Source organism: Eucyclogobius newberryi, unplaced genomic scaffold (assembly GCF_026437365.1).
Source record: "Eucyclogobius newberryi isolate DKJ021-1_F unplaced genomic scaffold, fEucNew1.0.hap1 SCAF_8, whole genome shotgun sequence".
Classification (NCBI taxonomy): Eukaryota; Metazoa; Chordata; class Actinopteri; order Gobiiformes; family Gobiidae; genus Eucyclogobius; species Eucyclogobius newberryi.
This window is the reverse complement of record NW_027316500.1, coordinates 18,355,378-18,371,859: the sequence shown is the minus strand read 5'-3', so window position 1 is coordinate 18,371,859 and position 16,482 is coordinate 18,355,378. Positions and strand designations below refer to the sequence as shown.

At 39.5% G+C, this 16,482-nt stretch overlaps 1 protein-coding gene across 1 annotated transcript in view; it reads left to right on the top strand.

The window, feature by feature from the left end:
• Positions 1-16,114, top strand: part of arid5b (AT-rich interaction domain 5B) — a 65,403-nt gene extending 49,289 nt beyond the window's left edge. The window contains exons 7-10 of the mRNA XM_072437650.1: positions 1,172-1,224; positions 2,482-2,579; positions 11,947-12,157; positions 12,330-16,114. Coding sequence (XP_072293751.1) covers positions 1,172-1,224; positions 2,482-2,579; positions 11,947-12,157; positions 12,330-14,210 — 2,243 coding nt within the window. The 3' untranslated portion in view covers positions 14,211-16,114. The remainder of the gene's footprint in view (positions 1-1,171; positions 1,225-2,481; positions 2,580-11,946; positions 12,158-12,329) is intronic.
• Positions 16,115-16,482: the final 368 nt, after the last annotated feature.

Genomic DNA, 16,482 nt, shown 5'->3' with positions numbered 1-16,482 from the left:
ATTGTGAACATCAGTTCCAATTTGTCTCTCTCTTGCAGCTGTGTTGTCTAATTGCCTTGCCATTGGTGTGTCAGTAAGGCCGAATTGTGTTTCTGTTTTGTCATCCTTATCTCAGTGATAATTGCCCCTGCCGAATAGAGGGGAATTAAGAAAAGAAATTGCTAATGACAAGACTTGTAAGAAAAAGCATGTTCTCTCATTCCCTGTCTCTCGCCTCCCAATACCGCGGTCTATTGTGGTAATTACAGTCCATGCATAACAAGCTAGTTAAAGAGACCAAGACCATCGCACTGTTTCTTCAGTCACAAAGCACAATAAAGTGGAGTATTCAGTTCAAATAGGAAAAAACTACCCAGCTCCCTTTGTTATTCCACCCGTGCATTGACAACGGTCGTACAGAGGAGGGAAGGAAAAAATCAATGCTGTCAAAAGCGGAGATAGGAAAATGTCATTTTGACAAATGCAAGGCTTTGTGTACGCACAGATTGAATTTTGATGGATTTCTTCCCTGGCGAATCCTCCTTTTATTATTTATAGTTCTTGATATAAAAAATTTAAACAATGATGTTATTGAAAGTATAAATATAAATATCATTGGCTAAATACAAAACTCAAATGAACCTTTGCCCCATTGTTTGTTAGACATGTCCTTTGTAGAAGCCCATCAAGGCAGCGGTGATTTTAGTTGAAATATTATCCAAGACTATTTTGATAGGGGCTGTCACTGGTGTTTGCATGGGGAAATCAATGCAAATTAATTTGCATGAGTTCAAACAGACGTATGAGCATTATTGCCAAGCGTTTGATGCTTGTAATGGTGTTCATTCATACCTGCAGGCAGCATCTGAAGGTGAACAAATCTGTGTGTCAGGAAAAGGCACACTGTATTTTATCACGTCAGCCTGTTTGCTCAAGTATTCAATATTCATTTACATCTTTTCAACTGTGCTGCCCTTCACAAAGGGTATTAAAAATAAGCTCTTTTCATCCCACCACGGCAGATCTGTACTAATTTACTGATCTTACGGTACAATGATTCACATGCAAAGTAAAACCTTTATAGACAGGACAATGAGATTTTAAAAACAACATTACTATAGTTTGTATTGCGTGCTTGTGTTCAGTAAATTTCCCACAATCCCTGAATATCTTGTGTTCCTTGTGTCCACAGTCAACCTTTGGACCATGTTTCATGCTGCTCAGAAACTCGGAGGATATGAGTTGGTAAGTATTCACATATGTGGTAATATGTTCGCTCCTCTTTGTAGAAAAAACAAAAACCCTCCCACGCCTCCCTCTGTCTCCCTCCCATTGCCTGTTATAGTATGTTTTGTCTACACTCTTTTTCCCTAAAACCTTGTTCCTTGGTTTCTTCTCTCCTCCTCTGTGTTTTGTGCCTTTTGTCCTTAAGGTCAGAGCTTGTTTTCCCAAGAAGTACGGCTCCTTTTTTGCCAATATGCTTCTGTTGTTGTGAAGCCCCCTCAGAGTGGAAAACACATGTTCCTTCACTCTGCACTGGTCACAAGGAAATTGGTCAAATCGCTCATATTTTCCCAACTCCACAATGACGTAAAATGCACATGTATGCCCAGAAGTGTGTTCCTAAATACACGTACACACACATGGGTCAGAAAGTGTAGGATGTTCACTATACAGTACATGTATTTCCATTGGAGTTTGATGTGGTGATTTTAAAAGGATTACTGTGCCTGTTTTCTTCCCCTTTTTAGTTTCTTTCTGGTATCTGGTATAATGTAATCCAAACAGAAAACCAGACCATGCTATAAACAGGATATAGCTCATATAATCGGCCACTTAAAGTTATATATTTGCAAAAATAATAATAATAATGTTCTTGCTTCAAATGTTAGCTGGAGGAATATCTGAGTTCATGATATTATACTGCATATTATGTTTGAAAATTAAATGTTTAAGATTCTATAATGGAACAAATTGAGTCAGTCCCTCCCCAAGACTTTCAAAATGACGTCAGGCGTTTGAGTTTGCATTCCTACAGAACATTCCATAAGGAGAGCTACATTTTGTTATCCTAGTGGTACACATATTTAGTAGCCTTTTAAGTCCAGGACATTATAAACATACAGATTCATAATAGGCCAATATGGCAAAAAATAATAATTATGACAATTATTAAAATTGTTTTTTTTCTCTTGTTGCAACACATGATTATGGCTTTCAATGTTTTACATTGAAATTTTACAAACATAAACAAGACAGAAGTTTAATCAGTGCCATTTAACACAAAAAATATCTATCCCTTCCAAAGTCTGAACCGTGCTCCAAACATGTTTTTAAAAAAAAAGTTACCTACAATTTAAAACTATTAAATCTTTATTCTATTTATACTTCCATACTTACACAAATGTTTTATGATTAGATTAATAAATGTATGTTTCCAATATATATCTACATAAGAATGAAATTAACTTACTGTCAGCATTCGTCTTTTGTGTTCTTCAGATCACCGTACGCAGACAGTGGAAACATGTCTATGATGAATTAGGTGGAAACCCCAGCAGCACCAGTGCAGCCACATGTACGCGCAGGCACTACGAAAGGTGAGATATGACCTCCAAAGTTATTCTTATCTGCCACACTGTTGTGCCTAATAAGATACTGTTTACTTGGACCATATGCGTAAATATCCTTCACAGCTGCATCAAATATCATTTCACACTTTTATGCATAACACTGCGGCACTATATAGGGTATAAATGTTAATCTACGGCAGGGGAAGTCAACACACTTAAAGTAAAGTAGTGCGATCGCAGCAGGCACTTTCTGTAATAACATACAGTTATAATTATATACATAAATGCATTCCTCGTGAGTCTAAATCAATTCACCGCACAACTACATTCAGTAATTATTCCAAGATTCATTGATTAGAGACATGCCACTATGGAACCAATTATACAGTAAACCCCACCCAAGCTGCATTACAAGCCAGTTTAAACTCGCAATATAACAGTACAGCTTGAATTATTATCTGTAAATTGACAGTTTTACTCACTATATTACATACATCATTTTTTTAAATAAAAGTTTAATGTATTCAGTGAGTGGGATTCTGCAGTCACATAATCACTTGAATGCTATTACTAAACCCAAGCATATGGATGTGTTCCCTAGGGAGCTGCTACACTATAATGCACACAAACACTTTCCAAGGTTAAACAAATGCCAAATACAATCTCTGCTACATGCGTTAACCAGCCGCTCACAAAGAAGGTCTCTGCTGCAGACTCCTGACCCTCCCTGCATCCTCACATACCTGCCTGTAAAGTAAAACTGTGCAAGATTCTGATTGTGTATGTATTGTGGTTATTTTACAAGCCATAGAAGGCGTGGAAGACTGTATATGTACAGCATGTATCTCTAAATGTTCGTTGTGGCGTTTCTTAAATGAAATTTATTATAATGTTAATGTTACTTTTAATCACTTTTAATCATGTTATAATTATTTTGCCTTCTCATCTACCCAAGTTGTATTGATCCATACATGTTTGAGTCATCTTTATTCTCCTACATTCACCACTTTCGTTTTTCTGACATCCTAAACACACTGTACTTACTCTGTTTTTTGTTTTTTTGTTTTTATCCATTATTTCCCTTTAATGGATAAATTATACACATAGGGTTCAAGGGGTTACGAGTTTTCAGCAGAAATAAGTGAAAAATTCACTGCACATTACTGTGAACTGTAGCTATCCAGGCGCACACGGTGGCAGAGCGGTTAGAGCTCTCACCTCCCAATAAGGAGATGATTGGTTGATTCATGGGCCAGACCAAGTCTGCATGTCCTCCCCGTGTTCCTGTGGGTTCTCTCTGTGGACTCCGTCCAAACACATGTGTTAGGTCAATTGGTAACTGTAAATTGCCCCTATTGAATGAAAATGAGAGTGAATGTTGTCTGTGTGTCTGTCTCTGTGTTAACCCTGTGAGCTGCCCCCTGTCCAGGGTGTTCCCCGCCTAAGGCCCAAAGTCATTAGGATAGGATCCATAACGGGATCAAGAAGTAGAAAATTAATGAATGAAGCTATCCACAGGTGGCCCGTTAGCATGTTTTGTGACTTTAACAGTGATTCGGAAATCAGTGCCACAGTTTTCTGCCGGACATTGGCCGTCTTGTTTCTTTTGTTAAATCATTTAATATCAATATTGTTCCCAAAATATGAAAAAATAATCTGCACATGTCATAAATTATATTGTTATATTAACTATACAGCAGACAAGCATAATAGGACTTCTTTAATGATGACTATTTAGTGGTGGCGTTTATGCAGTCTTTATTTCTTAGCTGGTATAATAATAATAAAGCCGGCTTTCATCACCTGGCTTTAATGCAGCTGTTCTCCAAAGACGGGTTCATGTGCTGATCTGTCAGAGTCTCGTCTTGCTTTACGAATAGAGCTGATGAGCTGGCTTTAGACTGTCATGAGACCGGTTAGTTTTACCCTACTGATGGTGTGTTGTTGCAATAGTCCAATTCATGGGTTTCCTCTTCCTGTCATATAGTATGCAACATTTTGATAATATTTTTATTATATATAATAAATATTGTTTTTTTAAATTGGTAACTTCTATGGCAAGCACATTTTTTTCATCCTGACATTGATGGATACCAAATACTAATACCTTTGGGCCATGATATTACAACAACCAAGACATTTTGTAAATAACAAATAATATCTCTTCATGATAGAGCATTTTTTTATGTATTTGCAGTCTGTTAATGGTAGGACATTTTACTATTGATTTCCTAAGCTAATTGTTTTATTCTGTGTGAATCATGCTGACATCATTATTTTTGTCAATATGGTTCCCCCTGATGTCATATAAGTTTGCCAACACTGACTCCCACTCTTTATTGTTTACCGTTTCACTTACGGCATAAACGGGGTCACAGCACATGCAGCCCAGGTAGGACGAAGCACTAAGGTGTGACTGCTGCTGCGTTGGCCTTTCTCTCTCCAGCCACTGAGAGAAAATAATGCTGAATCAATACAAAGCAATAATATCCACAGTGCAGTGAATAACAGGCTGACAGGGAGAGGTGGAAGTGTGTGTGTGTGTGTGTGTGTGTGTGTGCGCGTGTGTGTGCGCGCGTGTGTGTGTGTGTGTGCAAAGGATACAGAGATCAGCTGAGCAAGTTTCCATTCAGGGAAACAATTTTAGCTGAGCTCGGGTGTTTGGGCTGCTCGGAGGGCAATTAGCTTCATTGTATTAACTCAGCAAACAGGGGCATTCTCTCTGCATGATGAATGAGGCTGTTTGTGGGCGCGCTGGAGTGTGTGTTTGTTCCCTAGAGGCGTCTTTGTTTCCCCCCTTTAATCATTAGTCAATGTGCTACAAAAATATAATTCACAGCAAGAATGTGCAGCGTGCAAATTGGAACCCACTTTGCTCTGAAAAATGACTTGTGATCTGACCCAACAGGCAAAAGTACAAGAAATGCTGTATCAATAAAGCTATTTGGGTAACATTTTAGAACACACAAATACAAAGTAATAGGTAAGTACTTGTGACATAGTACACAAGGATAAAGTTGAATCCACTGCACAGACGTAAATATTTATAGGTATATAAAACCTGCTGCTCGTTTGTACCACTACAAACATGTTCTTCACTACATGTCATTTCTGTTTCATTTATCAGTTCATGTTTCAAACGTCTCTCAAATCTAATTGATGATTTGAATCTTGATTTTAAAGAATCAATTGCAATCAAGACGATGCTCCGCACATCAGGTTCTTAGGATAAGGGCGTACTGACGCTGAACTGTAAAGGGAAAGAAATCCCGCACACTGTCAAACTTGCAAAATAAAAGTTTAATAGTAAAGAGGCAACGTTTCGGCGTCTAGGCCTTCGTCAGGCAAAATTTTTTGCCTGAGAATCAATTGCAAAACTAATCCCAGTAGCAACATTTGTGGACAGGTAATTGAAATATGCATAATATTGAGGTTTTTGAAAATATGCTAAACTTGCATACACTAAATTGTTTATAATATAAAAAGCTGTAAAAACAGCTGACACAAAATAAATGTTGTAAACTTCCAAATGTGATATTTCTGCACTTTTATGAGTAATTTTCAGACATTAAACATTTGTCCAGTTGTGCAAGAAGTATGGATTTTGTTACTTAAGTAAAAATACTTTTACTTAAGTAAAAATACTTTTACTTAATTACTCACATTAAGTTTAAAGTTTAACATACAATTTGGAACTACTAAAGTGCCAAATGTAGTAAAGAATTGTCTTGATTTTTGGTCAAAAGAAGCAATTTTGTTAATAAAATGTATGTATATATGTTTATTCAAAACCTTCAGATATCTCCATAAACATGCTAAAAAGTACCTGATGCTTAACCCCTGTACTTTTAAATCTAGTTTAAAATGTAGTGGGGTAGAAAGTACAGCTACTTGCTCTCAAATGTAGTGAAGTAAAAATAAAAAGTATTCATTAATTTTCTACCGCTTGTTCCCGTTAAGGGTCGTGGGTGACTGGAGCCTATCCCAGTGACTTTGGGCCTTAGGCGGGGTACACCCTGGACAGGGACCAGCTCGTCGCAGGGTTAGCACAAAAGTACAAAAGTAAAAAGTATTTACTGTAAATTCTACTTAAGTACATATACATAAAAGTTATGCTTCTTATAATTCTTGTACTAACAGTAGTTACTTTCCAGCTGAACATGGAGCCTGGGCAGCACATAGTAGTTACTTTCCACCACTGCATTTGTCTGTTACAGCAGCCTTAAATAATTGAAAGACATGTTTGAACACATCTCTGTTGGATTGAAAAATATATTCAGACATTAATATTTGTCAATATTTCCTAGCCCTACTTGTCCCAAAATCATTAAGTCTTATAATATGCAATTTATATACCAGTACATCAAAAATAATAAATGTTTAAATTACTAAGTTATGGTAAATTACAATTTTATTAAGGCTTTATTACTTTTAGTGATAATTATAGTGGGGAATTATTCTACACTGTGACTCCAATTATAGGTAATAATGTTTCAAAATGGGAGGTTCTTGACTCTGTGTTATTCTCTGATTCTGCCTTCTCTTCTGTTGCAAATGATATACCTCATACTGCTCTAATGGTAAAATCATATGAACTGGTTTCCTTGGTGATGTTATTGTGAAAGATGGAGCCCGGGGCATAATCACTATATTTATGCTGTCCAGTAACAGGCAGCGATCATTGATAGTAATGGACTAACACAGCTAGAATTAAGCAGTAGATAACCTCGACTAAGTGTCATTTTCAAAGTTGCTATTTTTACTGCGTTTATTAGCACATTGAAAAAGTCAATGTATAAAGGTTTGCCACCGCCGCTGCTGTAGGAAAGCTTTAATGATATTTATTTAAACCGTTTCCCGAGATTAGCTGTCAGGGCACGGCGCTCTGAATTAAAAATGAGGTCATGAAAAAGATGGCATCAATAACCTTGAAATAGACTGCCTTTTGCTTCTGTGCCATTTTCTCTGTGCTCCCCCTCCCTCGCCCCTCACTCCCTGCACTTCATGCTGTTTCTTTCATTATACAGGTCAGTGCCTTTTAACAGCTCCTACATATTTAATCTTCCTGATTTCCTACGTGATCTCTTGTTACAGAAACATCACATTTCACTATCTCTGTTCATTTCTGCCTGTTACAGCTCCTTAATTCCTCCCCATGCTTTGGCAGCCTAATGTAATTGCACAACAGGGTTTATATTGAAGCGGGAGGGGGGTCTCCATGGCAACAGAGAAAGCAATTTAGAAAAATTTGGTATTTAAAAACTCTCAGGTTTGGGGCCAATAGCTCAGAGCACAGATGAGGGGTTGGAATTAAATCATTTTGTTTTGAGAAATTGGCTGAACGCTGTGAACATGGCGTCCTGTTGTCATACGTGAAATATTCAGCCCTGATACTAGTGATATTTTTGCTTTAAAAGGCAGTTGTACGCCAGCCCCAATTTGAGTCGAGTAGATGTTTTATTGATTTAGCCTTTATTCATTCCTTGTAGCATTAAAGTTCCACTGTATCCACTAGCGCTGCTTTCCAGACATGTAAATGCATAATCATTAGACAGCTTTGAGTTAGTGCACATTGTAAAGTGAAGTAGAAGTAGAAAATGACTGAAGAGTGTACACAGGAGATAGTTTTAATTCAACAGTGCAAGATGCTCTCCATTTGGACGAGTCAGCATCTCTGTGCTTTGTCCTTGCAGTTCTGCAGAAACATCAAATATGGTGCATTGCAATTTAGCATATCTGCTCCACAGTGTAGCTCAAACACTGGTTTCAATTATTCTGCTCTCTTGTTCTAAAGCTGATGGTATCATTGGATTACAATGGGAGGCGGCTGTGAGGGATATCACCTTTATAGCTTTTTATTCCCGTAGATGCAGCAGCAGAGACAGTGACAGGGGGTAAATGCATTTGATTTCAAAACATAACATACAGACAGTAAGCAATATGAGAGCATCACTTTGTCTGTTAGTATTCTTATCACTATTACAATATCTCAACATGTCTGCATCTGGAGCGTTGTCTTATAGTAAATGTATGACTCCAAAGGGAAACTGCGTGTCAGCTAAAATAGATCTGCATGTTCTAAATACATAGACAGCTATTTTAACCTCCCAAAGATAGATTGTTCCCTGAGATGAAATGTCTAATACAAATAATAAAAAAAAACCTTTTGCAACAGTCACACAAATCACATTATCTGATTGATCCTTTATGTGTTGAGTTGAATCACAGGGTCTTTTATTCCCCAGAGACACAGGAGAATCACAAATTGCAGCAGTGACATGTGACAGGCATCGGCTGAATGAGAGTCTATTCAAGTCTACACAGATTAATAACTAGTTCAGTCTAGCCGGTAAATGAATGGCATTGGGAACACATGTTACATTACGTGCCGAGGCTTCTAGAAACGACTAAAGTGTGTCTTTATGCAGTCCACATTTACTTTGCACACTTCACATTGGTTCTGGTGGCTCACACCTGCTATTCTAAATGCTTGGAGTGAGCTGCCTCAAGAGCAGCTAATGAGAGCAACCCTCCAGGGAACTTTAGAGGTCATTTTAAATCTGGTATTTCCAGACTTGACAAAGGACTTAAGTTTTCATACATTCCTGCTCTGCCCTCCTGCTTTAAGTGCATGAATGAGGGTCACCTCAAGGGGTTTGGCTTTAAGACAAAAGATGCTTTGAGCTATGAATCCAAAGCACCATTAGATCACAATGTATCTTTATGTCTATCTGCTCTTTTTAATCTTTCATTTAACAGAAATATGTCTATTTTGGGTTTATTATTTATTGGGCTTATTTTCCCTTTAAGGGTCTGTAAAGGTTGGGTAATTCTCTCTCATCCAAATCTCTGAGCACCCCAGGGGTTTGTCCACAAGCTCTTTTCTGTTTCTTTTACACATGAACAGCTCTTGTGATCTTAACACAACACCAGCTAAAATTAATTTCAGCAGTGATGGGAATGGAATAGCCTTAGGCTTTTTCCACTGATTTGGTGACTTGGGCTTTTCTTGGAGTTTAACGCGCTGCCTGTTCCTGTGAAACAAAACTGTGATGAGAGTAGTTAACTGGTAGTAAAGACACTTTGTTTTTGCCATGTTGTCCTTTTTAGGGAAGATATTTGTGCAAGTTGTATCTAGTTTTTCAGTGTTGAGACAAGTAATGCCTCTAATAGTGAAAAGCACATTTCACTTTTAATTATTTTATAGAGATCATACATGTAATCTTTTACCAATTTGTTAAAAATAGCCTTTGCATTTGGTCTCAGCTGTGTAAAATAAACTACTTTTTAACTACTAATTAACTACTACTATACATTTATTGTTGTAATGATATTGAAACCATGTGGTCAAACAAATGTGGGTGATAAATTGGCATGAGAGGAAGTTAAGTATTTACTGAGCTCATAAACATTTACCGGTCATAATGAAATTTCTTCCTGGAATCCCAGGGTAAAACACGCCCTCAAGTGGATCTGATGCATCACTACATTTGGCTTGATGTGGGTTCATTCTGCAGCTGCCAAGCACAGTCCTGCCCCTTCCTCACAGGAAATTACTACTTATATAAGTGCTCTTGTATTATGATTTCTAATATTACGATGCTGTCAGAGTGTTATATGTCTCACTAGAAACCCTGTTATGTTAAGTGTAATGATCACACTTTGTAAATAAATACATTACAAATCTGTATTAAGGATTGTGTCAGAATAGCAATATTTAAAGTGTCATGTGTTTATGTTTCTGGCTAATATTCTCATTGTTCCCATTTATAAACAATTCAAGGCATCAGTACTTTCCCATCTCTGCACTTATTATATGAGCAATGCCCCTTGGCCCCGCCCCACCTCTGTTCCATATTGACATTCCATAAAGTTGACCCAGGTCAAGGCAGCCATCTCGTTCTCACAGATTACATGATAGCCTGCTCGCTGCTGTACATTTCCTGTGCAATTCTGGTTAGGAAAACACAGATTCTCCATAGTATAAACACAAACATCAGCTTAATCAGTTATTGAGTTAGTTTTGATGGGTTTAATACACCATATTTCGTGCAGTGCTTGATGGCAAGAATTCTACACATCTCTTCTTTTCTTTATGAACCAACACAACTCGCGTTTTCTGCCCTCTTTTCTTTCATAACCTGCTTGCTCTTCTCCTTTCCAATAAGTCACATTTAATAGTACATTTCCTTTCTTGGCCTGGGGCCCTGTGCCAGACCAGCTGTATGAAATGTAGTTTCACTGCCCTCCTTGCTAGCACTTTTGTTCAGAGCAAAAATAACACAAATCCCACTGAGCCGCTTGAACTCTCCGAGGTTTTCCCCTGTCCGTTTGAAGAAGGGACGAAACCACACTTGATTCATTGTTTGTTTTAGCGCTCTGTCCCATAAAAGGAGTGGTGCAACTGTCTCTTGTCATTACATGAGAAAGTCTTATTTTGTCTTCAGACAGAGGGAGTTGTGTCTGTCAGACCCGTGCAATGTAAAAAACTGACAGACATGTTCAGAGCTTATTGAAGTCTTACTTGTATTTGGTGCTTGGAGTCTGTTGGTGCCACTTTCCATTTACGTTTCTGTGTAATAAAAGTCTAAAAGTTTCCCTCGCTGCTTTCTTCAAGTCTTTATTTTACACATGGGTATTGTTACATTAGCCAGATCCAAGTGTTCCCATTATTATGACATCAGATATAGAGACTGACTTGGGAACAGTTTAGAGGGGAAGTAACATGAGTCAGAAAGAGTTTAGTGTTACTTTTATACAGTGTTCCTTGTCTTTTATGGTAGATTTAATTAAAAACCTAACTATTATTCCACCTGGACAAAATCAGTGCATACTATTACAGCAGATATAACGCTTTAAACATGACTACATTTTCTATTACAAACAATTAAAAAAACTAAACCTTTTTTTCTTCTGGCATTTATATAATTGTAGGTTACAGCACAGGCAAAATCACACACTTTATTTTAATGTAAACTCCAACAAAATGGGATGTTTCCAGGAGGTGGAAACTGTGCTTCCACACAATCGTTCTTCGTCTCCTTTTCAGTTCTTATTCCCACACAAAACTGAAGCCCCAGTGTGGACATTCCCTTCCACACTTTAATTATGATAGGTTTGTTAATGCATGCCACGTGTTACAAATACAGCATTTGATACAGTGTGAGCCTGTGGCCGGGATTGGCTCATTTCCCTCCACAGTTTACATTCTTGTTCTTTCAGTAAAACAATCCGTAATTTAAAGCTTTAAATGATAGAAATATGAATGGTCTTTGGAATGGAATTGTATAGACCACATAGTAGTAGTATGCCTTTAAAAATGCTTCCATGGTTGCATAATGACATAACCACATGATTTGCACACATACATTTTTGGATGTGTTCTTTGATGCAGACTCCTCCTTCCATATGAGAGACACATTAAAGGCGAGCAGGACAAGCCCCTCCCCATGACAAAACCCAGGAAGCAAGAGGGCGTCCAGGAAAAGGCACCAGGAGTCAGTCTCAAAGGACTGGGGGCCAAGAAACCCAAAAACCCCAGCAACCCCAAACAGGGCTGCAAAAAGGAGAGAGGAGATGCCACTACAGGCCAAGAACAATCACAGGTCAGTTTTCCATTTATCAAAAAACAGACATAATGTGTTAGACCTAATGTGTAAGACATATTATGTCAGACAAATGTAAGCATTTTACACAATAACTAATTACAATGCTTATTAGCATAATGTAATGCTTTAATGTTAAGTTACAATAATGATTGGTATGTTTTGTCTGCAGGAATTGAGCACTAAACAGGAGCTACACAATCACTCTGTAGTAAACCTGGATGAACCCATTGTAATAGAAGAGGAAGAGCTGCATCTGACGCTGAAGGAAGAGACTCTGTCAGTGGAGCAGGCGTCTCTGCTGTGCCCCAAAGAGCAGGACTACAGGAACCACTCTGGGCGACCCTTCCTCACAGTTCCCTGCCCTCCGGCCGAGTGGAGAAAACAAATCAGCGAGGCACTGCAAGCCAAGCTCACCAGTGAACAGCAGACTGAAGGCCATTTTATTCACAAAAACCCTTACTTGCCTCACCGCTGGGACCACCACAAACCAGTGGTACACATAGCCCTTCCTGAGACCACTTCAAGAGTAAAGGACTCTTTAGAGAGTCACGGAGGGAGGGTGGGGAAAGTGTTGCCCATGTGTAAACAGCTGGACCGGCAGTCTGCCGACAGCAGCTCAGAAGAAGACTACAGCGTCATCAAGAAGGAGTCTGTAGCCTACAAAGCCAGTCAGGGGGTTATGTCGCCATTGGCCAAGAAGAAGCTCTTGTCCCAGGTGTGTGAGTCAAAAACATTTGCTTTTTCTCTTCAACCTCCTTTACCCCCAATTCCATCTTCCTACTTGGCGCTCTCCCTCTCTGAGAGGGACACAGAAACGAGAACAGATGACTCGGGGCAGAGGCAGAGCTCAGACAGTTTGTCAGAGGTGCCCATATTCCGGCCCTCTGTCATTCAGCACGCTCAGCGCACTAAAATACAGCACACCAGCAGTCAGGTAGACAGAGGCAGCTCTGGAGAACTCTCTGAGGTTTTCAGCCGCAGTGGATGCCACATTCCGCCCCATGTGAACGCACCATGGCAGCCTTATCTGCCCCAGGCACAAAGCCAAGACGGAAGCGACCAGGACAAGTTAGTGCATCAGAGTGCGTTGAGAAGCTACACACGGGACTGCTACTCATCACCTCACCTTAACAACCTGTACAGACAAACAGAGACCTGTTTGAGCCAGGACCGGACCTCAGGCTTCACCAATGGAGAGAGCAGGAGGGAGCAGTACTGCCGGGAGCGCGAGGGCAGTCAGGGTTTTATCTGTATTGAACCTGAGGGCCTGGCCTATAGAAGCCAGTACAGCGACCGGAGTCAAGACAGCAGAGAGGCTGACGATGAGCCCAGAGACTTCAGCATATCTAAACAGAGAGTGTCTTCAGTCTCCAAGTCCTCCTTCTGCAGTTTGTCGTATCCCATCATGCACCAGAGTTTGGAGTCGCATCCTAAAGCTTGCAAAGTTTCTCCCTTGACTGTCTCTCCCTCTAAACAGACTTCAGACACACAGCAGTCATTCCCCAGTCCGAAGAGCTCTTCAGAATCTAGTCCCAACAGACCCAGTAAGAGGAGTGTAGCAGAAGATGAGAGCGAGGATGCCCCCCAGAGGAAGGTGCGTGTGGTTACACCCATCCACCCTGCAGCAGCAGCCCGACGCAGTGACCCAGAGGAGCTCAAGGCGGCCGAGCCAGCACATGCAGTTCACCTCAACAATCATATCCCAGAAGGGCACCCCACAACAACCTACCCCCATCCTCATGCCGCCATGTACTCTGGCCTGTACGCACCCAGCAGCCTGATGTCTGCCAGCGCACAAGACGGCCTACAGCATCACCCAGGCCTACAATACCTCAAGAGCCAATCAGCAGTATCGCCCCTGGTCCCACCTTTAGCCTTTCACTCCATGATGTTACACAGGCAGCTGCTGGCGGCAAGCCCCAGTGCACATGCCTTCTACAGGCACCCGGGTGGGGCCGCCCTGTACGGGGACCTGCTGCACCACCTTTACCCCCTGTCCACCCTCCCGCCCCCTCAGCTGTCCTCGGTACACCCCAGCACCAGACTGTGAATCACATCATGCTAAAACACTGACATTACCAACCGATGAACACATTGGTCTGGGTGACTGAAAAGTCCTGTGTATTTTGCAATTAGTTGTATACTTTGCACTGCTCTGTATTTGTATCACCACTTACTGTATATTTGTGTTGTATTCTTATTTGCACAATGCTCTTGTATGTGTATGTGCCCACATTTGCCGCTCTCAGTCTTTGTGAGTCAGGTCCTTTGCTTTGGATAACTGTTTAAAAAAGTGAAGAGCAACACAGTAAAGCCATTGTTTACTGCATCTGAGGGCTAAACTTTGTTGCTTGGAAACATTAAACTGATGTATATGAAGACTTTGATATGACAAAGCTGCGTTCACTATCATCACCATAATGAGTGCATTATTACACTGAAGCCAGTGGTGTTGTGCATGTTTACATTTCCCTCGCTGAAGCGCTCCACACTGCAGCGCTGTCTGAACTCTAAGAGGGTTTTGAGTGCGGCGTCCGGTGCTGCGCTTCAAGACCTCTTCTCATTGTTGCTTTCTGAGGTGCTGTGTTGGCAGACGTACTGTACTCTCTATGACTCACTTCAGGTTTAGTATTAATGATGTATTTCAAATACATACAACACAAGTTCTTGTCAACTAGTCCAGAATGTTTTATTGCCAGAAAATAAAAATAAGACGCATTTTGCTTTTAGATCCACAGTGAAGGCCCTTTTCCCCTTGTAATAGTAGATTGTAGCAGTGTTTTAGTCGGTAGGACCAACATGATGAAGCAGTCGTTTGCTGTTGAAGACATCAGCATTACATCGGTTTATTCCTAAACTTGAAAAACTCTTTATGTTGTGAACAGACTGCTTTATGTGACATGCCCTGTAGGACTTTATAGGAATGTTGTCACTTAGGATATCATTGCTTTGCAAATACAGTATCTGTGCCTTTTGCAGTCTTGGATTAGCATCAATTTGTTTGAATTTGTTTTGTTTTTTTTGTAGCAGAGTGGTCCTATAATACTTACTGTCACTTTGAATACAATGCAGGGCCCTTGATACTCTATAAGCAACATACTTTAGATAAAGTCTAAGGAATAAAGTCTGGCGGTAATGTAACACTTGGATACCAACCAGCATAAAACAATAACAACAACAACAACATACTTTAGAATATTATTTCAGTATTTACTTTGATATCAATAGGTTGCTTTGAATTAGTTGTTTAAATGCAAGAAAAAGTTCTAGAATTAGCGCTTTAACAAAGGTCTAAAACTCCTTGGCTTGAACACAGTACATATGTTTTAGTGCTGAAGAAAAGGTACCATAAATTAAACACTACAGCCCCAGGTAGAAGGGAACAGCTGCTCTGGCTTTTACAACCACTAGAACTTTAGTTAGTACAAGTACACAGTGAACATGTGCACATGTGGGATAGTTTTACTGAATTTTAAAAAGACATTTGTTTCTTACCAAGTACTGTACATTGCTGTGTGTAAGTGAAAATGACAGGATTGTGGGCAAGGCCCTTGTACAGATGTCGCTCATATGGGATCAAATGGCAATCCTTCTCTTGTTTTATTTTAATGTACATAGCTCTGTAGATAAACTGCGTGGCTGTTATCATATAAACAGTTATAATCTGTAAATAGTATATAAACGATATAAAAGTCGGTTACACAATCTAGCTGTGTCCTTGTTTGCTCTGCTTCAAAGTTTCAAGGTCACCATAAACATGTTAGATTTTAACACTACAATTTAAATCTAGGATAATCTTGTCTTTTTTGTTTGTTTTTTTACATCAATGTGCATCCTTAAAAGTGTTTTTGATACATTTTACCAATCATCCAGCTGGCAAGCAAGACAAAAAATAAAAACATTTTGTATATGACTTCCTGTATATTTAATTAAAATATTTTACTACCTACACAATTCCTCTTTTGCATTCTTTACCAGTGCAGTCGTTGTCCAAGCAAGGTAATGACTTGTACTTCATTGTAATTCTGGACTTAAATGCACTGTGAATTGAGTTTTATTATTGTAATACCATTATCTGGCTACGAGATTCCATTCGCTTTAATCTTCACAACAGGCGACTTCTGGGCTCAAAGCCAGAGGAGCCTCCAGTATCTGCTGCAATAGAGAAATGTGCCAGAGCAAGTATCTCTATGGGAAGCAACTTGGACTGCAATAAACCCATAGCTTTTGACTTTTATAGCCAACCCTGGTAAACCTTTACTATGAAAAACATGCAGATAACATTTCTGAGCTAAGCAAAAAACAAAGAGAATAAAACAGCT